Source organism: Engystomops pustulosus, chromosome 2, assembly GCF_040894005.1.
Source record: "Engystomops pustulosus chromosome 2, aEngPut4.maternal, whole genome shotgun sequence".
Taxonomy (NCBI): domain Eukaryota; kingdom Metazoa; phylum Chordata; class Amphibia; order Anura; family Leptodactylidae; genus Engystomops; species Engystomops pustulosus.
In genome coordinates, this window is record NC_092412.1 from 19686012 (window position 1) to 19709340 (window position 23329).

Here is a 23329-nt window from a genome sequence, read left to right on the forward strand (position 1 = left end):
ACAACAGGCAGAAGGGAAAAGTTTAGGAACTTTGTAATAACTTTATAGATAATTAGGAAAAGCTTCAACGCAGCCGCTGCTGTCAGATTTAATTAGAAGGATAAAAGCCGAATCCCCTCTGTACCCCTGTATCACAGAGCAACGAGACGTCACTGATTGGATCCACCGCAGACACAGAGGGGTCACTAACACAGAGGGGTCACTAACACAGAGGGGTCACTAACACAGAGGGGTCACTAACACAGAGGGGTCACTAACACAGAGGGGTCACTAACACAGAGGGGTCACTAACACAGAGGGGTCACTAACACAGAGGGGTCACTAACACAGAGGGGTCACTAACACAGAGGGGTCACTAACACAGAGGGGTCACTAACAGTGTAATCACAAGTAGTGAAGGTCCAGTAACTGCTGAGAGTCCGAGGATTAGTGACACACAGCCCGCACCCCCCCCATGTCCTCCTCCTCCTCCTCCTCACACAGCCCGCACCCCCCCCCCATGTCCTCCTCCTCCTCCTCACACAGCCCGCACCCCCCCATGTCCTCCTCCTCCTCCTCACACAGCCCGCACCCCCCCCCCCATGTCCTCCTCCTCCTCCTCACACAGCCCGCACCCCCCCATGTCCTCCTCCTCCACAGCCCGCACCCCCCCCATGTCCTCCTCCTCACACAGCCCGCACCCCCCTGTCCTCCTCCTCCTCCACAGCCCGCACCCCCCCATGTCCTCCTCCTCAGCCCGCACCCCCCTGTCCTCCTCCTCCTCCACAGCCCGCACCCCCCCATGTCCTCCTCCTCCACAGCCCGCACCCCCCCATGTCCTCCTCCTCCACAGCCCGCACCCCCCCATGTCCTCCTCCTCCACAGCCCGCACCCCCCCATGTCCTCCTCCTCCACAGCCCGCTCCCCCCCTGTCGTCCTCCTCCTCACACAGCCCGCTCCCCCCCTGTCGTCCTCCTCCTCACACAGCCCGCACCCCCCCATGTCCTCCTCCTCCTCACACAGCCCGCACCCCCCCTGTCCTCCTCCTCACACAGCCCGCACCCCCCCATGTCCTCCTCCTCCACAGCCCGCACCCCCCTGTCCTCCTCCTCCTCCACAGCCCGCACCCCCCCATGTCCTCCTCCTCCACAGCCCGCACCCCCCCATGTCCTCCTCCTCCACAGCCCGCACCCCCCCATGTCCTCCTCCTCACACAGCCCGCACCCCCCCATGTCCTCCTCCTCACACAGCCCGCTCCCCCCCTGTCCTCCTCCTCCTCACACAGCCCGCACCCCCCCTGTCCTCCTCCTCACACAGCCCGCACCCCCCCTGTCCTCCTCCTCCACAGCCCGCGCCCCCCCATGTCCTCCTCCTCCTCACACAGCCCGCGCCCCCCCATGTCCTCCTCCTCCTCACACAGCCCGCGCCCCCCCATGTCCTCCTCCTCCTCACACAGCCCGCGCCCCCCCATGTCCTCCTCCTCCTCACACAGCCCGCACCCCCATGTCCTCCTCCTCCTCACACAGCCCGCGCCCCCCCATGTCCTCCTCACACAGCCCACACCCCCCCATGTCCTCCTCCTCACACAGCCCGCACCCCCCCATGTCCTCCTCCTCACACAGCCCGCACCCCCCCATGTCCTCCTCCTCACACAGCCCGCGCCCCCATGTCCTCCTCCTCACACAGCCCGCACCCTCATGTCCTCCTCCTCCTCACACAGCCCGCGCCCCCCCATGTCCTCCTCCTCACACAGCCCACACCCCCCCATGTCCTCCTCCTCACACAGCCCGCGCCCCCATGTCCTCCTCCTCACACAGCCCACACCCCCCCATGTCCTCCTCCTCACACAGCCCGCACCCCCCCTGTCCTCCTCCTCACACAGCCCGCACCCCATGTCCTCCTCCTCACACAGCCCGCACCCCCATGTCCTCCTCCTCACACAGCCCGCGCCCCCATGTCCTCCTCCTCACACAGCCCGCACCCCCCCATGTCCTCCTCCTCACACAGCCCGCACCCCCCCATGTCCTCCTCCTCACACAGCCCGCACCCCCCCATGTCCTCCTCCTCACACAGCCCGCACCCCCATGTCCTCCTCCTCACACAGCCCGCACCCTCATGTCCTCCTCCTCCTCACACAGCCCGCACCCCCCCATGTCCTCCTCCTCACACAGCCCGCGCCCCCATGTCCTCCTCCTCACACAGCCCGCACCCTCATGTCCTCCTCCTCCTCACACAGCCCGCGCCCCCATGTCCTCCTCCTCACACAGCCCGCAACCCCATGTCCTCCTCCTCACACAGCCCGCACCCCCATGTCCTCCTCCCCCTCACACAGCCCGCACCCCCATGTCCTCCTCCTCACACAGCCCGCACCCCCCCATGTCCTCCTCCTCACACAGCCCGCACCCCCATGTCCTCCTCCTCCTCACACAGCCCGCACCCCCATGTCCTCCTCCCCCTCACACAGCCCGCACCCCCCCCCATGTCCTCCTCCTCACACAGCCCGCACCCCCATGTCCTCCTCCTCCTCACACAGCCCGCACCCCCATGTCCTCCTCCTCCTCACACAGCCCGCGCCCCCATGTCCTCCTCCTCACACAGCCCACACCCCCATGTCCTCCTCCTCCTCACACAGCCCGCACCCCCATGTCCTCCTCCTCACACAGCCCACACCCCCATGACCTCCTCCTCCTCACACAGCCCGCACCCCCATGTCCTCCTCCTCCTCACACAGCCCGCACGTTGCAGTCTTGTTCCTCCTACCAGGGGGCTGGACATTTGGTGATGACATCATTGAAGGTCCCTTATGCCCAAAGACGATTGAATACACCGGACTTCTATAGTGTGTGTGGTCACGTGGCTATGACGTCATGGAAGGTCCTATGTCCCTGTAGTGAATAGAAGCCACCACCACTGGACGCATCTTGTTTACAGAACGATCACGTGATCATAACAGCACGAACGGTCCTATAGCTTTTGCTCTTCACATCACATGATCGTGACGTCATCTGGGGGTCCTGCTGGAATCATCCTCTCCCCCTCCTCCTCGTTGTGCGGTCCTGGATGTGTTTGGGTTAATAGTTGTGGAGCTGAGAGCCTCCTGCGGTAACGCATCTACTACTACTCCCCTCATCCTCCTCAGGATGATGACTATTATCTTCTATGTCAGATCTCTGTGTGATTCATGTTGATGTGATTCTTATTGTGTTTCAGCTTCTCTATTGTCATCCCTGAGGTCTTCTCATGGTCAGTGTCCACCACAAGAACCCCAGCATGACCCATCAGCCACAGATGACGCCTGATGGTGATGAGGTGACCCGCCGGATACTAGACATCACCCTGGAGATCATCTACCTGCTGACCGGAGAGGTGAGAGGGCACGGGGTCACATGGCGGAGCTTATCGCTATTACTAAACCCTGATTGGGAGAGCAGAAGAGGAGGATTCTGGGAAAAGGGAACACTTATCGCTATTACTAAATCCCCAATGGGAGAGCAGAAGCTGAGATTTCTGGGAAACAGGTCACATGACATCCCTTACCACTGTTAATAAGACCTGGATTGTGCTCCTTCTACCCTGAAAGGACAAAGTGCCAATCAAATTGAAGGAGTAAGACAAGGAGAAGAGTTTTGCTTCTGTGACTGTCATGGCTCCTGCGACACAGAAGCCATAATCATGTCTGCCGAGCATAGTGGCTAATGGGCCTAGTGTCGGTGTAAAACTAATAGATACAATACACAGCAGTACAGTTGTACAGGCGGTCCCCTACTTAAGAACACTCGACTTACATACGACCCCTAGTTACAAACGGATCTCTGGATGTTGGTAATTTATTGTACTTTAGTCCTAGGCCACAATAATCAGCTGTAACAGTTATCACAGGCATCTGTAATGAAGATTTATTATTAATCCTTATGACAACCCAACATTTTTAAAATCCAATTGTCACAGGGACCAAAAAAGTTCTGGCTGGGATTACAATGATAAAATATACAGTTCCGACTTACATACAAATTCAACTTAAGAACAAACCTACAGACCCTATCTTGTATGTAACCCGGGGACTGCCTGTATTGCAGTCTATAATATTAGCAATTGACTGGTTGCATCTGTAAGTTTCCTAGTAGGACATTAAAAATTAAAAAAAAGTAAAAAAAAAAAGTCTTATAAAATTATGCTAATGGGGTTGTTTCCAGAACCCCTCCATGCCGAAGCTTTACTGTTACACTGTGCAAGAACACATCCCCCCCTCCCACTGTGTGAGATTACATCAAGCAAAGGGAGGGGGCAGTGCTGAGGCAGCAGTGGGAGAAGTGACAATGTAACAGCCTGTGAAGCTTCAGCATGTAGAGGTGCTGGTAACGCCCCCAAGAGCCCTTTTGGCTCATTAGCATGATTTAAATCCACAGCCAGGATGAAGGATTGTAAACAAAGTACACTTACATACTGATATGCACCCCCTCTAGTGAGATCCACCCTTCTTTTAGCTTTTTATGCCCTAAAACTAAAAATGATGCAAATGAGCCAGAGGGGCTCCAGGCTCATTTAACATCTATGGAACCCAGGGCCACTCAGACTCATTTGCATAATTTTTTTAGCTTTTGTTTTGTGAAAACAAGGGCATAAGAAGATAAAGGAAGAGTAGATCCTGCCAGAGGGGGCGCACGCCAGTATGTCAGTGTGCTTGGTTTACAATCCTTCATCCTGGTGGTAGATGATTTTAGAAGGAAGAAGTCCATTGATACCAGATAGAAGAAGATGACCACAGTCGCGGTGCCTGGATCTAGGAGTAAGTGTCCCTGGTTTATCATGATGGATTTTCATAGTAGATTTCCTTTAAAAGAATAACTGCTGCTATAGTCATTTCATTCTTCCCCGAAGGAGTTAAAGTTTAATCATAACTTTAAAGATTTTTTATCTCATAACAATGTCCTTCTTACTTTCTGTCTCATTATTAGGTTTATGGACCAATAATAAAATCCATCCAGCATGAAGAACAGAGCAAGACAAAGACCCCCACAGCTGCCCCTCCACCAAGCTCCATGAGAAGCCAGAAGAAGATGATCCTGGATCTCACCAACAGTATCATTGAGCTGCTGACCGACGAGGTGAGGAATGTGAGTCACCATCCGAACAACTCAGGATATGTCATGTCATATATGTGCAGCAGAATAGTGAGTGCAGCCCTGGTGTATAATACAGGATGTAACTCAGGATCAGTACAGGATAAGTAATGTCATGTATGTACACAGTGACTGCACCAGCAGCAGAATAGTGAGTGCAGCTCTGGGGTATAACACAGGATGTAACTCAGGATCAGTACAGGATAAGTAATGTCATGTATGCACACAGTGACTGCACCAGCAGCAGAATAGTGAGTGCAGCTCTGGAGTATAATACAGGATGTAACTCAGGATCAGTACAGGATAAGTAATGTCATGTATGTACACAGTGACTGCACCAGCAGCAGAATAGTGAGTGCAGCTCTGGGGTATAATACAGGATGTAACTCAGGATCAGTACAGGATAAGTAATGTCATGTATGTACACAGTGACTGCACCAGCAGAATAGTGAGTGCAGCCCCGGGGTATAATACAGGATGTAACTCAGGATCAGTACAGGATAAGTAATGTCATGTATGTACACAGTGACTGCACCAGCAGCAGAATAGTGAGTGCAGCTCTGGAGTATAATACAGCATGTAACTCAGGATCAGTACAGGATAAGTAATGTCATGTATGTACAGTGACTGCACCAGCAGCAGAATAGTGAGTGCAGCTCTGGGGTATAATACAGGATGTAACTCAGGATCAGTACGGGATAAGTAATGTCATGTATGTACACAGTGACTGCACCAGAAGAATAGTGACTGCAGCTCTGGGGTATAATACAGGATGTAACTCAGGAACAGTACAGGATAAGTAATGTCATGTATGTACACAGTGACTACACCAGCAGCAGAATAGTGAGTGCAGCTCTGGGGTATAATACAGGATGTAACTCAGGATCAGTACAGGATAAGTAATGTCATGTATGTACAGTGACTGCACCAGCAGCAGAATAGTGAGTGCAGCTCTGGAGTATAATACAGGATGTAACTCAGGATCAGTACAGGATAAGTAATGTCATGTATGTACACAGTGACTACACCAGCAGCAGAATAGTGAGTGCAGCTCTGGGGTATAATACAGGATGTAACTCAGGATCAGTACAGGATAAGTAATGTCATGTATGTACAGTGACTGCACCAGCAGCAGAATAGTGAGTGCAGCTCTGGAGTATAATACAGGATGTAACTCAGGATCAGTACAGGATAAGTAATGTCATGTATGTACACAGTGACTGCACCAGAAGAATAGTGACTGCAGCTCTGGGGTATAATACAGGATGTAACTCAGGAACAGTACAGGATAAGTAATGTCATGTATGTACACAGTGACTGCACCAGCAGCAGAATAGTGAGTGCAGCTCTGGAGTATAATACAGGATGTAACTCAGGATCAGTACAGGATAAGTAATGTCATGTATGTACACAGTGACTGCACCAGCAGCAGAATAGTGAGTGCAGCTCTGGAGTATAATACAGGCTGTAACTCAGGATCAGTACAGGATAAGTAATGTAATGTATGTACACAGTGACTGCACCAGCAGCAGAATAGTGAGTGCAGCTCTGGGGTATAATACAGGATGCAACTCAGGATCAGTACAGGATAAGTAATGTCATGTATGTACACAGTGACTGCACCAGCAGCAGAATAGTGAGTGCAGCTCTGGGGTATAATACAGGATGTAATTTAGGGTGAAGATCTGTATTAATGTGTGTGTCAGGTTCATGTTCGGTGTCAGGATGTTGATGTCTATCTCTCAAAGGAGGAGTCACAGTATTTTGAAGGACACAAGGACATGTATGGGGACGTCGTGAATGCGAGTCATATGACTGCGCCCCTCACCTCACCAGGTAAGAGATACAACCAGATGTAATGTGATAAATCCTATATATACAATGTATAATGTCGCCTTCTCTCCCCTTCAGATGAATCCAGTGAGAAAAACCAGTCCGAGAGAAGTTCCTCACCAGACAATGCTCAGGAGTCCACAGAGGAAAGTCCCAGCCGCCCCCACGATGATCAGGTACATGGGGGGGTGGGGGGCGTTCTGTGGCTGTCTGGACGCTTTGGGACAAGCTGGGGTAAGTGGGTAAGTTACCCCTGTATCTGTTGTCCTAATAACTTTTCTGTGTTAAGGATGGAAGCATTAAAGTGATCAAAGTGGAAGTGGATGAGGTGGAGATGTCGGAGAATCATCCGAGCAATGAGGAGGTCACTACGTGCGTCTATCCAGGTGAGGGATGACCTCTACGTATACGGAGTTACCCTGGGTCACATAGAAACTGCACGTATGACCTTGTAGGGGTCTTTCTGCTCTGAACACAGACATTTTTGGTAATATGCAATTGGGTGCACTATGGGTGTGGCCATGACTGGCATGGCGCGCTATGGGTGTGGCCATGACTGGCATGGCGCGCTATGGGTGTGGCCGGGACTAGCATGGCACGCTATGGGTGTGGCTGGGACTAGCATGGCGCGCTATGGGTATGGCCGTGAATGGCATGCCACGCTATGGGTATGGCCGTGACTAGCATGGCGCGCTATGGGTGTGGCCGTGACTAGTATGGCGCGCTATGGGTGTGGCTGGGACTAGCATGGCGCGCTATGGGTGTGGCTGGGACTAGCATGGCGCGCTATGGGTGCGGCTGGGACTAGCATGGCGCGCTATGGGTGTGGCCGGGACTAGCATGGCGCGCTATGGGTGTGGCTGGGACTAGCATGGCGTGATATGGGTGTGGCTGGGACTAGCATGGCACGCTATGGGTGTGGCTGGGACTAGCATGGCGCGCTATGGGTGTGGCCGGGACTAGCATGGCGCGCTATGGGTGTGGCCGGGACTAGTATGGCACGCTATGGGTGTGGCCGGGACTAGCATGGCACGCTATGGGTGTGGCCGGGACTAGCATGGCACGCTATGGGTGTGGCCGGGACTAGCATGGCGCGCTATGGGTGTGGCCGGGACTAGCATGGCGCGCTATGGGTGTGGCCGGGACTAGTATGGCACGCTATGGGTGTGGCCGGGACTAGCATGGCACGCTATGGGTGTGGCCGGGACTAGCATGGCGCGCTATGGGTGTGGCCGGGACTAGTATGGTGCGCTATGGGTGTGGCCGGGACTAGCATGGCGCGCTATGGGTGTGGCCGGGACTAGCATGGCACGCTATGGGTGTGGCTGGAACTAGCATGGCGCGCTATGGGTGCGGCTGGGACTAGCATGGCGCGCTATGGGTGTGGCCGGGACTAGCATGGCGCGCTATGGGTGTGGCCGGGACTAGCATGGCACGCTATGGGTGTGGCTGGAACTAGCATGGCGCTCTATGGGTGTGGCCGTGAATGGCATGCCACGCTATGGGTATGGCCGTGACTAGCATGGCGCGCTATGGGTGTGGCTGGGACTAGCATGGCGCGCTATGGGTGTGGCTGGGACTAGCATGGCGCGCTATGGGTGTGGCTGGGACTAGCATGGCGCGCTATGGGTGTGGCCGGGACTAGCATGGCGCGCTATGGGTGTGGCCGGGACTAGCATGGCGCGCTATGGGTGTGGCCGGGACTAGCATGGCGCGCTATGGGTGTGGCCGGGACTAGCATGGCGCGCTATGGGTGTGGCCGGGACTAGCATGGCGCGCTATGGGTGTGGCCGGGACTAGCATGGCGCGCTATGGGTGTGGCCGGGACTAGCATGGCACGCTATGGGTGTGGCTGGAACTAGCATGGCGCTCTATGGGTGTGGCCGTGAATGGCATGCCACGCTATGGGTATGGCCGTGACTAGCATGGCGCGCTATGGGTGTGGCCGTGACTAGCATGGCGCGCTATGGGTGTGGCCATGACTAGCATGGCGCGCTATGGGTATGGCCGTGACTGGCATGGCGTGCTATGGGTGTGGCCGTGACTGGCATGGCGCGCTATGGGTCACAAAGTCTGTTCATCCTCGTGCATATGAAGTACTGTACATGCAGCCCTCTGAGGACATGCACTCTCTGCAGCTTAGCACCTCCCTGTCCCATCTCCTTTTACAGCTGAAGAAGCAAAGAGAAACTCGCCAAAGAGACGACCCCGAGCGAACAAACCCCAGAAGCCTAAGAAAGAAACCGAATCCCGGGATTATCTGGTAGGAGGGGAGCATGGTTCTATATCCATATATTGATCACATTTTTTTGGAATGAACATTTACTAGTCCATACATTTATATAAAAGTGTAATACCCCACAGGGCAGGAAGGGGTTAAAGCTGAGATTTTATAACCTGAGGTATAAGGGACTCCAGGATGTGATGACCTAACCTATGACCTTTGCTCTATGTAGGACAGAAACTTGAAAATTATTAAAGTAGAAACTGATGAGCCGGACGAGTGCCAGATCACTAGATTTATCTATCCAGGTGAGTGCTTCCTCCGGGGGGAGGGGGCCCAGATAGAAAGGGAACCTATCAGCAGATTTGACCCCACTTTCAGCTCCCTCAGGTACCTCTCACCAGTTTACCTATTAAAAAAATCTCCTACAAAATCATGGGACAATGAGCAGACAAAAGTCATAGTTTAACTCAGATGGGTCAAGTTTAGAGGCTGCAAGGGGAGCGTCACTTAAAGGAACACTACAGCCAAGGCTAATTAATTGAATAACACATGGTGCAGGGCCTGAAAGGGAGGAGCAGGACTCATTTTCATTGTATTTCTAGAACCTTCTCCCTTCAGGCCGCGCACAAGGAATGGAGTGTTCCTTTAAGTCAGTTCTATAGCACCCAGAAACATACTGCTGGTGTCATATTAAAGAGAAGAATCTCATCTTTCATATACCATCAAGCTTGTGGTTCTGAGATCTACAGAACCGCAGATACAGGCAGTATTAAAAAAGGCGGGAATATTTTCCTCTGTAGATCAAACAACAACAAGCCTCAAGTGATCTGGAAGGTAAGGATCCCAAAGATAGGGGCTTCTGTAGTGACTCCCCTTCAGCCTCTTAACTTGACTCACCTCAAGCAAAGAATGACTCTCCTTTGCTCATTTTCACATGGCTTTGGAGGAGATTTTTTTTGTCACCTAAAAGAAGGAATCTAATAGGACGTTTCATGCCCTCCCTGAGGCGGCTGGGAGTTTAATGGGGTCAAATCTGGTTACAGGTTCCCTTTTAAGGTCCGATTGAATATTTGTCTAACAGTCTTTGCTAAGTTTTTTTTTCACGAGTTGTATGGAGGGTCAAAATCAACAAGACGCTGGAGACATTGAGGACCGTATATACAGTATAGACACTCATTGAGGGAGATTTATCAGAAGTCTCTTAGAGCAGAACTGCTCTAGTTGCCCATGGCAACCAATCAGAGTTCAGCTTTTATTTTCCCACAGCTGTTTATAAAATTACAGCTGCGCTCTGATTGGTTTCCATAGGCAACTAGAAGAGTTTTACCTCAGAAACTTGATGATAAATCTCCCTCATTATCTGCGTCCTCTACAGATTCGTCCCCTAAGAAAAGCAGACGAGGGAGACCTAAGAGAATGGATGATCGACGGGTACCTGCAGGAAACAGCCACGGCGCTCCACAGAATAATCAGGTACATGGGGTGGTGTGTGTTCTGTCATCGTAGCCGGATTCTGATTTAAAGAATCCATCATGATAATCCCGGACACTTACTCATAGATCCAGGCACCAAGACTCTGGTAATCACTTTATATTTGTTATCCATGGCCTCCTTACTACTATGCTAATGAGTCTGAAGGGCTCTGAGGGTTGTTATCAGAGCTCGCTGTATCTTCACAGGCTGTTACACTGTGCAGGAGCACTTCCCCCTCCCAACTGTGTAGCAGCCTGTGAAGCTACAGCACGGAGGGGTCTGATAATGCCTCTCTCGGAGCCCTTCTGGCTCAATAGTATCATTTTAGTAGTTGATTTTAGAAGGAAGGAGGCCATGGAAAATATATATAAGAAGATCATCACAGTCACAGCGCCTGAATCTGTGAGTAATGTCCCTGGTTTATCCATCATGGATTTTGATGGTAGATTTTCCCTCCCTTGTCCTGAATATCCCTGACTAGGGGACAGAATCCAGGATGTAAATTTTTGTTTTATTTCTCTCTTTTTTTTTAGGTTGAAAGTTTAAGAATTATCAAAGTAGATACGGATCAGTTGGAAGCGTCTAAGCAGCGGAAACCGAGGAAATCCACAAATGAAACCCCAGGTGAGTGTGAACACAGACCGAGAGGTCATGGGGAAGGAAGGGACTATGCGATCATTGTCTGTAGGGAACAGGATTGTTTGGAATTTTGGGGTGTAGGGTTGTTCCCCTGTCGTGCACGGTAAGCTGGCCTGGGCCAGGCATGCATGTGCATTGGCAACTTGAGTAGAATAACTGCCCACTATCAAAATTGTATGGATTCTGCACATGTCGCGGATTATCCTTAAATCAAATACTTTTCTTTTTTTTGTGTGTGTGTTTTCAATTTAGATTTGTTTAATTTGTAGTTCATTTTGGATGCAATTTTTTCCCTAGATCTGATGTCATTTCGATCAAAAATCTGCATCAAATCCGCATCATAGTGTGGCTTGGATGCAGATTTGATGCAGGTTTTCCCTCTCCCATAGACTTCAGCGTAAAAATTTTTCTACATTGAGCAACAATTTCTGCGTGGAAAAACCTGCATCCTCTACATTACTTTTACCATATCGCATTCACTTTAATGCTACTCTATTAGACATGTGGATTTTCCACGACAAAATCCACATGGAATTAATTATAATAATCTTTATTTATATAGCACCATCATATTCTGCGGCACTGTACAAATCATAGGGAATTCGCAATGTGTGTGGATAGCCTTAAAGGAACACTCCATTCACAGCTGATTTGAATTGTACCTTGTTTCATATAAAAGATGGAGATCTAAGTTTTCAGATGCTGTCAGGCTTGTGGTCCTATGACATACAGATCTGGAGATAGAGGCAGTTAAAGACATATTTGGGAAGGCAGAGCACAGAAAAACTCCTGCCTGTTCTGTAGATCATAGAACCTCAAGCCAGCTGTGTTCTGAAAGATCAGATTCTTATCTTTAATATGACACCAGGTGCATGTTTCTGGGTGCTATAGAACTCTAGGTTCTAGGAATACATTGAAAATGAGTCCTGCCCCTCCCGTGTGGCCCCCAATGAATTGGCTATGATTGAGGGCTTCCTTTAACCTTTTGCAGTTGCCCCCCTCCCACCATGTCTCCATTTTAAACCTCAAAATGCACTACAAATGACTCTCCATTCTCTCTCCTTGTCTCACAGCGGCGTCCAAAACCATTTATAGTAATATATATTCATGTGCGGATTGCGGGAAAGGGTTCCCCTTTAAATCTAAGCTGATTCGGCACAGCAGGATCCACACCGGGGAAGCCCCCTATGCCTGTGCTATCTGCGGGAAGTGCTTCAAACACAAGACCTCGTTGGTGGACCACCAGAGGATCCACACCGGAGAGAGACCCTTCGCCTGCTCCTACTGCGGCCAGAGATTCGCCCATCGCTCCACAGCCCTGGACCACGAGCGGACTCACACGGGCACCAAGCCCTTCAACTGCTCCGAATGTGGCCAGAACTTCACCATGAGGTCCACGTACGTCAACCACATGAGGCTGCACACGGGGGAGAAGCCCTTCTCCTGCTCCGACTGCGGGAAATCCTTTGCACAGAAATCTGCCCACGACAAGCACCGCTTCCTTCACACCGGACAGAAGCCGTTCTCGTGCGCCGAGTGCGCGAAGACTTTTGCGAGTCGGTTCCTTCTGGCAGAACATGAACGGACTCACACGGGGGAGAGGCCCTTCGTATGTTCCGAATGCGGCAAATCGTTTTCCCACCGGTCAACCCTCACCACGCACAAGATGACCCACACCGGGCTGAAGATGTTCTCCTGCTCCGAGTGTGACAAGTCCTTCACCACCAAAAAAGCTCTGGCAAGACATTGGCCTTCCCATGGGATCCCAAAAAAATGTCCTTCCCAACAGCCCTCATCATAGGAAGACTAAATCCAAGACGGCGCCACATTTGTGCACAGCTTGTTTGTGGTATTTCACTTAAGGTTAAGGCTTAGCTGCAATTCCTCACATAACCACAGCACAAGTTTGGTGCTGTTTTTTTTTTTTTTTTTTTTAAATAAAGCCGCCATATTGCTTCATTACTAAGCCGGGGAGTGTAGCGGCCATATTGGATCTCGGACACTCAGAGCCTCCCTCGTTGATGGACTGGGTCTCAGTCAGACATCGAGTATATGTCTGGATATGTACTGTAGAGAGGGAGGAACTTGTTCTGGTAGATGAAGCTGAGAACATGAAAATGAATGCAAATTATGAGGTTTTTTTTATCATGCAGAAATGTGTAAGTTTTATTATTCTGTAATTTGATGCATTATTATTGGAAATCTACCATCAAAACCAGGGACATTGCTCACAAAAACCTTCAAGCTTTAAGTTTAAGGGCTGTTACACTGTGCAGGAACACTTCCCCTCCCTTCATCCTTTAAAAATAAACTACTGAGCCTGAAGGGATCCTGGGGGTGTTACCAGTGCCCATCCATGCTGTAGCTTCACAAGCTGTAACACTGTCTCAGCACTTCCTCCTCCCTCTGTATGATGCAGTCTCACACAGTGGGAGGGGGAAGTGCTCCTGCACAGTGTAACAGCCTGTGAAGCTAAAGCACAAAGGGGCTCTGGAAACACTGGTTCATTAGCGTAATTATAATGATTACATTTTAAAAGGAAGGATAGCAAATATAATAAAATTGCCGCAGTCACGGTGCCTGATTTATCATGATGAAATATTTCCTTTAACTTGCAGGAAAATGTATAAGGGGTGTGTATATTTTTGCAAGCATTTTACATTCTCTTTCAATAATGTCTTAGCATGAACAAAAAAAATGTACTTTGTAAATGGGCTTTACCAAAAATATTTCCTCTTTACAGCTCCTTTGTTCAGGTTTATGTTTCCATGGGAACAGACTACAAACAAACCCTGTGTAGTCTGATCCTGTATTCTGTCTACATCCTTCTATCTTCTACTGTTGGTGGGTTATCAATCCAAGGGGGAAAAGCAGGACTACAGGATTTGACTACATCAAGGTTTATCAGTCCCTGTATTGCAAGATTTTCTTAACTAACTAAAAAGATTGTTTTTAATTTCAATGATTATGGAGGCGGCCATCTATCCTGAGTTCTAGTAACAGCATTTAGGGATATGCTTTACAGCAGCCTCATGGCTATAGAGGTCATTGTACAGGGAGGGGGAGGAGATAAGCTGTGACATCATCTATTGTCAGTAGTGATGTAATGATGGGTCAGTGTTATCTATATAGAGGTCATTGTACAGGGAGGGGGGAGGAGATAAGCTGTGACATCATCTATTGTCAGTAGTGATGTAATGATGGGTCAGTGTTATCTATATAGAGGTCATTGTACAGGGAGGGGGAGGAGATAAGCTGTGACATCATCTATTGTCAGTAGTGATGTAATGATGGGTCAGTGTTATCTATATAGAGGTCCTTGTACAGGAGGGGGAGGAGATAAGCTGTGACATCATCTATTGTCAGTAGTGATGTAATGATGGGTCAGTGTTATCTATATAGAGGTCATTGTACAAGGAGGAGGAGATAAGCTGTGACATCATCTATTGTCAGTAGTGATGTAATGATGGGTCAGTGTTATCTATATAGAGGTCATTGTACAGGGAGGGGGAGGAGATAAGCTGTGACATCATCTATTGTCAGTAGTGATGTGATGATGGGTCAGTGTTATCTATATAGAGGTCATCGTACAGGGAGGGGGGAGATAAGCTGTGACATCATCTATTGTCAGTAGTAATGTGATGACGGGTCAGTGGTATCTATATAGAGGTCATTGTACAGGGAGGGGGGAGATAAGCTGTGACATCATCTATTGTCAGTAGTGATGTAATGATGGGTCAGTGTTATCTATATAGAGGTCATTGTACAGGGAGGGGGGAGATAAGCTGTGACATCATCTATTGTCAGTAGTGATGTAATGATGGGTCAGTGTTATCTATATAGAGGTCCTTGTACAGGAGGGGGAGGAGATAAGCTGTGACATCATCTATTGTCAGTAGTGATGTAATGATGGGTCAGTGTTATCTATATAGAGGTCCTTGTACAGGAGGGGGAGGAGATAAGCTGTGACATCATCTATTGTCAGTAGTGATGTAATGATGGGTCAGTGTTATCTATATAGAGGTCATCGTACAGGGAGGGGGAGGAGATAAGCTGTGACATCATCTATTGTCAGTAGTGATGTAATGATGGGTCAGTGGTATCTATATAGAGGTCATTGTACAGGGAGGGGGAGGAGATAAGCTGTGACATCATCTATTGTCAGTAGTGATGTAATGATGGGTCAGTGTTATCTATATAGAGGTCATTGTACAGGGAGGGGGAGGAGATAAGCTGTGACATCATCTATTGTCAGTAGTGATGTAATGACAGGTCAGTGTTATCTATATAGAGGTCATTGTACAGGGAGGGGGAGGAGATAAGCTGTGACATCATCTATTGTCAGTAGTGATGTAATGATGGGTCAGTGTTATCTATATAGAGGTCATTGTACAAGGAGAGGGAGGAGATAAGCTGTGACATCATCTATTGTCAGTAGTGATGTAATGATGGGTCAGTGTTATCTATATAGAGGTCATTGTACAGGGAGGAGGAGGAGATAAGCCGTGACATCATCTATTGTCAGTAGTGATGTAATGATGGGTCAGTGTTATCTATATAGAGGTCATTGTACAGGAAGGGGGGAGGAGATAAGCTGTGACATCATCTACTGTCAGTAGTGATGTAATGATGGGTCAGTGTTATCTATATAGAGGTCATCGTACAGGGAGGGGGAGGAGATAAGCTGTGACATCATCTATCGTCAGTAGTGATGTAATGATGGGTCAGTGTTATCTATATAGAGGTCATCGTACAGGGAGGGGGGAGATAAGCTGTGACATCATCTATTGTCAGTAGTGATGTAATGATGGGTCAGTGTTATCTATATAGAGGTCATTGTACAGGGAGAGGGAGGAGATAAGCTGTGACATCATCTATTGTCAGTAGTGATGTAATGATGGGTCAGTGTTATCTATATAGAGGTCATCGTACAGGGAGGGGGAGGAGATAAGCTGTGACATCATCTATTGTCAGTGTGATGTAATGATGTTATCTTCTATTGTGATATAAGTGAGGCAATTGCTGCAAAGAAAACTCACACAGAATAAGTAAGTATCAGTCTATTATACAATAAATATAGATAGTGACCCGATAAAAATGTGAGACCTTCCCTTTTAACCATAGAGGTACATAAATGTGCATAGGAGCTGTGTACACAGAACGGAAGAGACTTTTACTGGAGCCTTTGTGCAGTGTTTTATTGTTGTATTTTAAATGCTTTTAAAATATAAATGTTTGCAAAAATATACAAACCCTTTAAGGTGTTGTCCCACAGCAGCCTTGTCTCCTACATTTCTAGTAATAATGATAAGAAGAGTGAACGGTGACTATTATTCTTTACATATAGTCCACTTCGTGCACAACCTTAACACTAAAGACAGTGATCTAGCGAATTTACACTTTTTTTTTTTAATAAAAATAAATCTTTATTAATATCAATACCAAATAATACTTGACGGCCGTTAACTACAAGCCCCATAATACCTTGCATGTACCTCCTGATTGGTGCTAGCACAATTCTCTCATTGCTGTGTGCAATCTCTTTCCACCAACAATATATAATTATCCAATGAGAGGTAACAGTTAGGGGAGCTTACTTTTTGTGTGGGACAACCCCTTTAAGTCAACCATAGTGCTGCTGGGGAGGGTGGGGCAGACCTGACACACTGGGGCAGATTTACTTACCCGGTCCATTCGCGATCCAGCAGCGCGTTCTCTGCGGTGGATTCGGGTCCGGCCGGGATTCACTAAGGTAGTTCCTCCGACGCCCACCGGGTGGCGCTGCTGCGCTGTAGTTCCCCGGAATGCACTGATCTTCACCAAGCCGGACCGAGTGAAGGTAAGCGCGAGTTCCGCAACACTTTTTTTTTTTTTAAATGCGGCGTTTTTTCCGAATCCGTCGGGTTTTAGTTCGGCCACGCCCCCCGATTTCCATCGCGTGCATGCCAGCGCCGATGCGCCACAATCCGATCGCATGCGCCAAAATCCCGGGGCAATTCAGGGAAAATCAGCGCAAATCGGAAATATTCGGGTAACACGTCGGGAAAACGTGAATCGGGCCCTTAGTAAATGACCCCCACTGTCTAATGAGACTACGGTCTCCTGGAGCTGGACCCTCATTGTAGATGGGTCCTCAGGTGACTGGGGACGTCTTGTTATTAAAGTGATGTGGTTGTAAGTTTATTCTTGTGCCTTTTCATTGTTTGTGTTTTTAAATCCACAACTCCTTAATTTTTCTGTGTAATGGAGCTTTATGAGGACTTGGTTTCTGTGTAACAAACTGTAATTCCCGGTGTCTGTATTTCATATTCCTTGCAGTGTACTGTGAAGCTGGAAAAACATTCCAAATGCATTGAATTTTTAGAAAAAAAACACATTTTACACCATAGTGGGTAGTATTTTCCTTTATATTTTGATAGCTTGGGACATGGCAATACCTACAATGTATGTGATTATTATTTTTTTTTAATCTATTTATTTTTATATCAGTTTTAGAAAAAAGGGGGTGATTTGAATTTTTAGGTTATAAAAACAAAAACAAATTTTTAACTTGAAAAAAAAAATTAAAAATTTTAACCGTATTTTTAGACCCACTAGGGCACTTTAACCCTAGGGAGTCTGAGTGTGGGTGCTACTGTAGGTTATTTAAAGAGTTCTTAGGCCATTAGCCAGTTTTCAAACATCTTTAAGGGCATAATGGTATGTCACGTCGTTATGGTGATAAATAAATGATCAACGAAAATCATCATGAATATCCCATGGACTATCAAAGTAAAAAATCTAATTTCAAACTTATTTAACTTTAGTGGAAATGGCTCAAAACAAGAAAATGAGTCTCAGTAGTGTGTGTGGCCTCCATGTGCCTGTATGACCTCCCTACAACACCTCGGCATGCTCCTGATGAGGCTCAGTAGTGTGTGCAGCCTCCATGTGCCTGTATGACCTCCCTACAATGCCTCGCCATGCTCCTGATGAGGCTCAGTATTGTGTGTGGCCACCACATGCCTGTATGACCTCCCTACAACACCTCTGCATGCTCCTGATGAGGCTCAGTAGTGTGTGCAGCCTCCATGTGCCTGTATGACCTCCCTACAATACCTGGGCATGCTCCTGATGAGGCTCAGAATTGTGTATGGCCTCCATGTGCCTGTATGACCTCCCTACAACACCTCTGCATGCTCCTGATGAGGCTCAGTAGTGTGTGCAGCCTCCATGTGCCTGTATGACCTCCCTACAATACCTGGGCATGCTCCTGATTAGGATCAGTATTGTGTGTGGCCACCACATGCCTGTATGACCTCCCTACAACACCTCTGCATGCTCCTGATGAGGCTCAGTAGTGTGTGCAGCCTCCATGTGCCTGTATGACCTCCCTACAATGCCTCGCCATGCTCCTGATGAGGCTCAGTATTGTGTGTGGCCACCACATGCCTGTATGACCTCCCTACAACAACGCCTCTGCATGCTCCTGATGAGGCTCAGTAGTGTGTGCAGCCTCCATGTGCCTGTATGACCTCCCTACAACACCCAGGCATGCTCCTGATGAGGCTCAGTAGTGTGTGCAGCCTCCATGTGCCTGTATGACCTCCCTACAATACCTGGGCATGCTCCTGATGAGGCTCAGTAGTGTGTGTGGCTTCCATGTGCCTGTATAACCTCCCTACATTGCCTGGGCCTGCTGATAGGGCTCAGTATTGTGTGGCCTGCAGGACTTCAATACAATACCCGGTCATGCTCCTGATGAGGTTCAGTAGTTTGTGCAGCCTCCACGTGCCTGTATGACCTCCCTACAACACCTGGGCATGCTCCTGATGAGGTTCAGTAGTTTGTGCGGCCTCCTCGTGCCTGTATGACCTCCCTACAACACCTGGGCATGCTCCTGATGAGGCTTACTACGGTGCGTTGCCTCCCCGTACCTGTACAGTGTGTGGGTATGCTCCTGGTAAAACTAAGAAGTGTGTGACGTGTACATGTGCCTCCACCACGTGCCTGTATACCTTACAATGCCTGTGCATGCTCCTGTTGAGGTTTAGAAGTATGTGTGGCCTCCCCGTACATGTATGACCTCCCTACAACACCTGGGCGTGCTCCTGATGTGGCTCAGTAGTTTGTATGGCCTCCATGTGCCTGTATGACCTTACTACAATGCCTAGGCATGCTCTTGAAGAGGCTCAGTAGTCTGTGTGGCCTCCCACGTGACTGTATGACCTCCCTACAATGCTTCGGCATGCCCCGCATGAGTTGAGTTTCAGTAGTGTGTCTGACCACCATGTGCCTGTATGTCCTCCCTACAATGCTTGGACATGCTCCTGATGAGGTTCAGTAGTGTGTGACCTCCCTACACTGCCCAGGCATACTACTGATGAGGACTGGAAGTAGGTATAGCCTCCACATGCCTGTATGTCCTCCGTACAATGCTTGGACATGCTCCTGATGAGGTTCAGTAGTGTGTGACCTCTACATGACTGTATGACCTCCTTACACTGCCGGGGCATACTACTGATGAGGATTGGTAGTAGGTATAGCTTCCACCTGCCTGTATGACCTCTGTACAATGCCTGGGCATGCTCCTGATGTTCTCCTGTGGGATCTCCTACCATACCCGTATTAAAGCATCAGTCATCTCGTGGACAGTCTGTCGTGCAATGTGGCTTTGGTGGATGGAACGAGATGCGCTTGATTGGATTCAGGTCTGGGGAACGGGCAGACCAGTCCATTGCATCAATAGGGGATATTTATCAGGGCTTCTGCAGCCAGCGAATTTACCCATGTTTATTTCTACGCCAAGACCCCCGCCGCATACATCAAGTGACCGGAGCCTCTTGTATCTGGCTGTGCCGGAGCAGCAGCGGGGCTATCATACTGCCGGCGTATGCCAATATCTATCACCTTGGTGCCGTTCCCTCTGTGTTCTTGAGCCGTGTTTGCCATTCTTACCCTATCACGTGCTGTGAAGATACAGGAATGCTGCACTTGTCAATGTTACTTTAAGAAACCTACCAAACCAGGAAATATCGTGGCACATTTCCTTGAAAAACAATGTTTACAGTAAATTGGGAAAGCGGAAGTATACAGGTTATGTGGAGGTGTATACAGGTCATGTGGAGGTGTATTCAGGTCATGTGGAGGTGTATACAGGTCATGTGGAGGTGGGTACAGGTCATGTGGAGGTGTGTACAGGTCATGTGGAGGTGTATACAGGTCATGTGGAGGTGTATACAGGTCATGTGGAGGTGGGTACAAGTCATGTGGAGGTGTATTCAGGTCATGCGGAGGTGTATACAGGTCATGCGGAGGTGTATACAGGTCATGCGGAGGTGTATTCAGGTCATGCGGAGGTGTATTCAGGTCATGCGGAGGTGTATACAGGTCATGCGGAGGTGTATTCAGGTCATGCGGAGGTGTATACAGGTCATGCGGAGGTGTATACAGGTCATGCGGAGGTGTATTCAGGTCATGCGGAGGTGTATACAGGTCATGCGGAGGTGTATACAGGTTATGTGTATACAGGTCATGCGGAGGTGTATACAGGTCATGCGGAGGTGTATACAGGTCATGCGGAGGTGTATACAGGTCATGCGGAGGTGTATACAGGTCATGTGGAGGTGTACACAGGTCATGCGGAGGTGTACACAGGTCATGCGGAGGTGTATACAGGTCATGCGGAGGTGTATTCAGGTCATGCGGAGGTGTATTCAGGTCATGCGGAGGTGTATACAGGTCATGCGGAGGTGTATACAGGTTATGTGTATACAGGTCATGCGGAGGTGTATACAGGTCATGCGGAGGTGTATACAGGTCATGCGGAGGTGTATACAGGTCATGTGGAGGTGTACACAGGTCATTGGGAGGTGTATACAGGTCATGTGGAGGTGTATACAGGTCATGCGGAGGTGTATACAGGTCATGCGGAGGTGTATTCAGGTCATGCGGAGGTGTATTCAGGTCATGCGGAGGTGTATACAGGTCATGCGGAGGTGTATTCAGGTCATGCGGAGGTGTATACAGGTCATGCGGAGGTGTATACAGGTCATGCGGAGGTGTATACAGGTCATGCGGAGGTGTATTCAGGTCATGCGGAGGTGTATTCAGGTCATGCGGAGGTGTATACAGGTCATGCGGAGGTGTATACAGGTTATGTGTATACAGGTCATGCGGAGGTGTATACAGGTCATGCGGAGGTGTATACAGGTCATGCGGAGGTGTATTCAGGTCATGCGGAGGTGTATACAGGTCATGTAGAGGTGTATACAGGTCATGCGGAGGTGTATACAGGTCATGCGGAGGTGTATACAGGTCATGCGGAGGTGTATACAGGTCATGCGGAGGTGTATACAGGTTATGTGTATACAGGTCATGTAGAGGTGTATACAGGTCATGTGGAGGTGTATACAGGTCATGCGGAGGTGTATACAGGTCATGCGGAGGTGTATACAGGTCATGCGGAGGTGTATACAGGTCATGCGGAGGTGTATACAGGTTATGTGTATACAGGTCATGCGGAGGTGTATACAGGTCATGTGGAGGTGTATACAGGTCATGCGGAGGTGTATACAGGTCATGCGGAGGTGTATACAGGTTATGTGTATACAGGTCATGCGGAGGTGTATACAGGTCATGTGGAGGTGTATACAGGTCATGCGGAGGTGTGTACAGGTCATGCGGAGGTGTGTACAGGTCATGTGGAGGTGTATACAGGTCATGCAGAGGTGTGTACAGGTCATGCGGAGGTGTATGCAGGTCATGTGGAGGTGTATACAGGTCATGTGGAGGTGTATACAGGTCATGCGGAGGTGTATACAGGTCATGCGGAGGTGTACACAGGTCATGCAGAGGTGTATACAGGTCATGTGAAGGTGTATACAAGTTATGTGTATACAGGTTAGACTGGGGTGCGCTGGTTGTATGGTGATGTGCTGGATGTGTGTGAGGTTATATGGCGGTAGATTGGTTATATGGCGGTAGATTGGTTATATGGCGGTAGATTGGTTATATGGCGGGGTATGGGGCTATTTGGAGTTTGCAGCTCATGTAGTCAGACATGAATTGCTGAAGAGAAGAAGCCAAAGGGTTAATCCAGCAGCGGCGAGCACTGGTCTATGTTCGGTGCACATCCTCCTAATAGCTGACAGCAGCCTCGGCCCCTATAGAGGATATATGTGACACACGTACACAGCACTCAGGCTGTACCTCCAGATGGTGCGTGTTACTGGAGACCCCCAGCCCGGGGGAGAGGTCTCATCTGGATGTGACATGATTAATATCTGTATCTGTGGAGGGGCTTCTATACTACCTCATATTCTGTTCTTTCTACTGATTAGACCCCATCCAGCCTTTCTGATAAAAGACCCCCGCTACCTAGACCCCCTCAAGCCTCCAGGCAAGAAGTCTCAGCAAGGGGAATGGAGGTGAAAAACCTTAGGGTGCTGTCCTGGCAAGATGCACCAGAGGGAACCCCTCCATCCATCGGCAGGGTGAAGTGCCGGGGTGCACAGGAGACAGACCCCCACCCATCCGAAGACTGGGGTGCACAGGAGACAGACCCCCACCCATCCGAAGACTGGGGTGCACAGGAGACAGACCCCCACCCATCCGAAGACTGGGGTGCACAGGAGACAGACCCCCACCCATCCGAAGACTGGGGTGCACAGGAGACAGACCCCCACCCATCCAAAGACTGGGGTGCACAGGAGACAGACCCCCACCCATCCGAAGACTGGGGTGCACAGGAGACAGACCCCCACCCATCCGAAGACTGGGGTGCACAGGAGACAGACCCCCACCCATCCGAAGACTGGGGTGCACAGGATATTATTATATTATATTATTTGCCTTATTAAAGACAGAATTTCTTCCAATGTCCCTAAATTGTTTTATTATTTGGTGCATTAAAACTTTGGGAATATAATTATTATGAGATATGAAGTAGTGGTCATAAGCAATAATTGAGGGGTGTGGTCTATGCAAATGTGGTAAATGATTTCTCTCCGTAATGTAAGTAGGAAGGTGCGTGATGAATCCATATGAAGCTGCACAACCCCCTTCTATTATTAGTCTA

The 23329-nt window shown here is 49.2% G+C and overlaps 1 protein-coding gene across 7 annotated transcripts; it reads left to right on the forward strand.

Moving 5' to 3' along the window:
* Positions 1 to 2843: 2843 nt before the first annotated feature.
* On the forward strand, positions 2844 to 23051 carry LOC140117321 (uncharacterized). 7 transcript variants are annotated; one of them, XR_011853003.1, is made up of 12 exons: positions 2845 to 3081; positions 3190 to 3345; positions 4935 to 5093; positions 6848 to 6935; positions 7011 to 7108; positions 7222 to 7318; positions 9104 to 9195; positions 9389 to 9464; positions 10535 to 10632; positions 11166 to 11256; positions 12345 to 14405; positions 14497 to 17878. XR_011853003.1 is itself a non-coding variant. In XM_072133902.1 (11 exons), exons 2-11 carry the CDS (start codon positions 3220 to 3222, stop codon positions 13070 to 13072), a joined length of 1650 nt encoding a protein of 549 aa, XP_071990003.1. In that variant the 5' UTR covers positions 2844 to 3081; positions 3190 to 3219; the 3' UTR covers positions 13073 to 17878. The 7 variants fall into 7 exon arrangements, 6 of the variants coding, with proteins under 6 accessions (XP_071990003.1, XP_071990002.1, XP_071990005.1 ...); XM_072133902.1 differs by having other exon boundaries at positions 2844 to 3081; positions 6851 to 6935; positions 12345 to 17878; XM_072133901.1 differs by having other exon boundaries at positions 12345 to 17878.
* The last annotated feature ends 278 nt before the right edge of the window (positions 23052 to 23329 follow it).

Bases quoted from the DNA above. Each gene is read 5' to 3' on its own strand.
- LOC140117321 (XM_072133901.1), top strand. From the start codon at position 3,220: ATGGTCAGTGTCCACCACAAGAACCCCAGCATGACCCATCAGCCACAG. The intron at 6,936-7,010 runs GTAAGAGATACA...TCTCCCCTTCAG, and splicing joins TGCGCCCCTCACCTCACCAG to ATGAATCCAGTGAGAAAAAC. The intron at 11,257-12,344 runs GTGAGTGTGAAC...CTTGTCTCACAG, and splicing joins ATCCACAAATGAAACCCCAG to CGGCGTCCAAAACCATTTAT.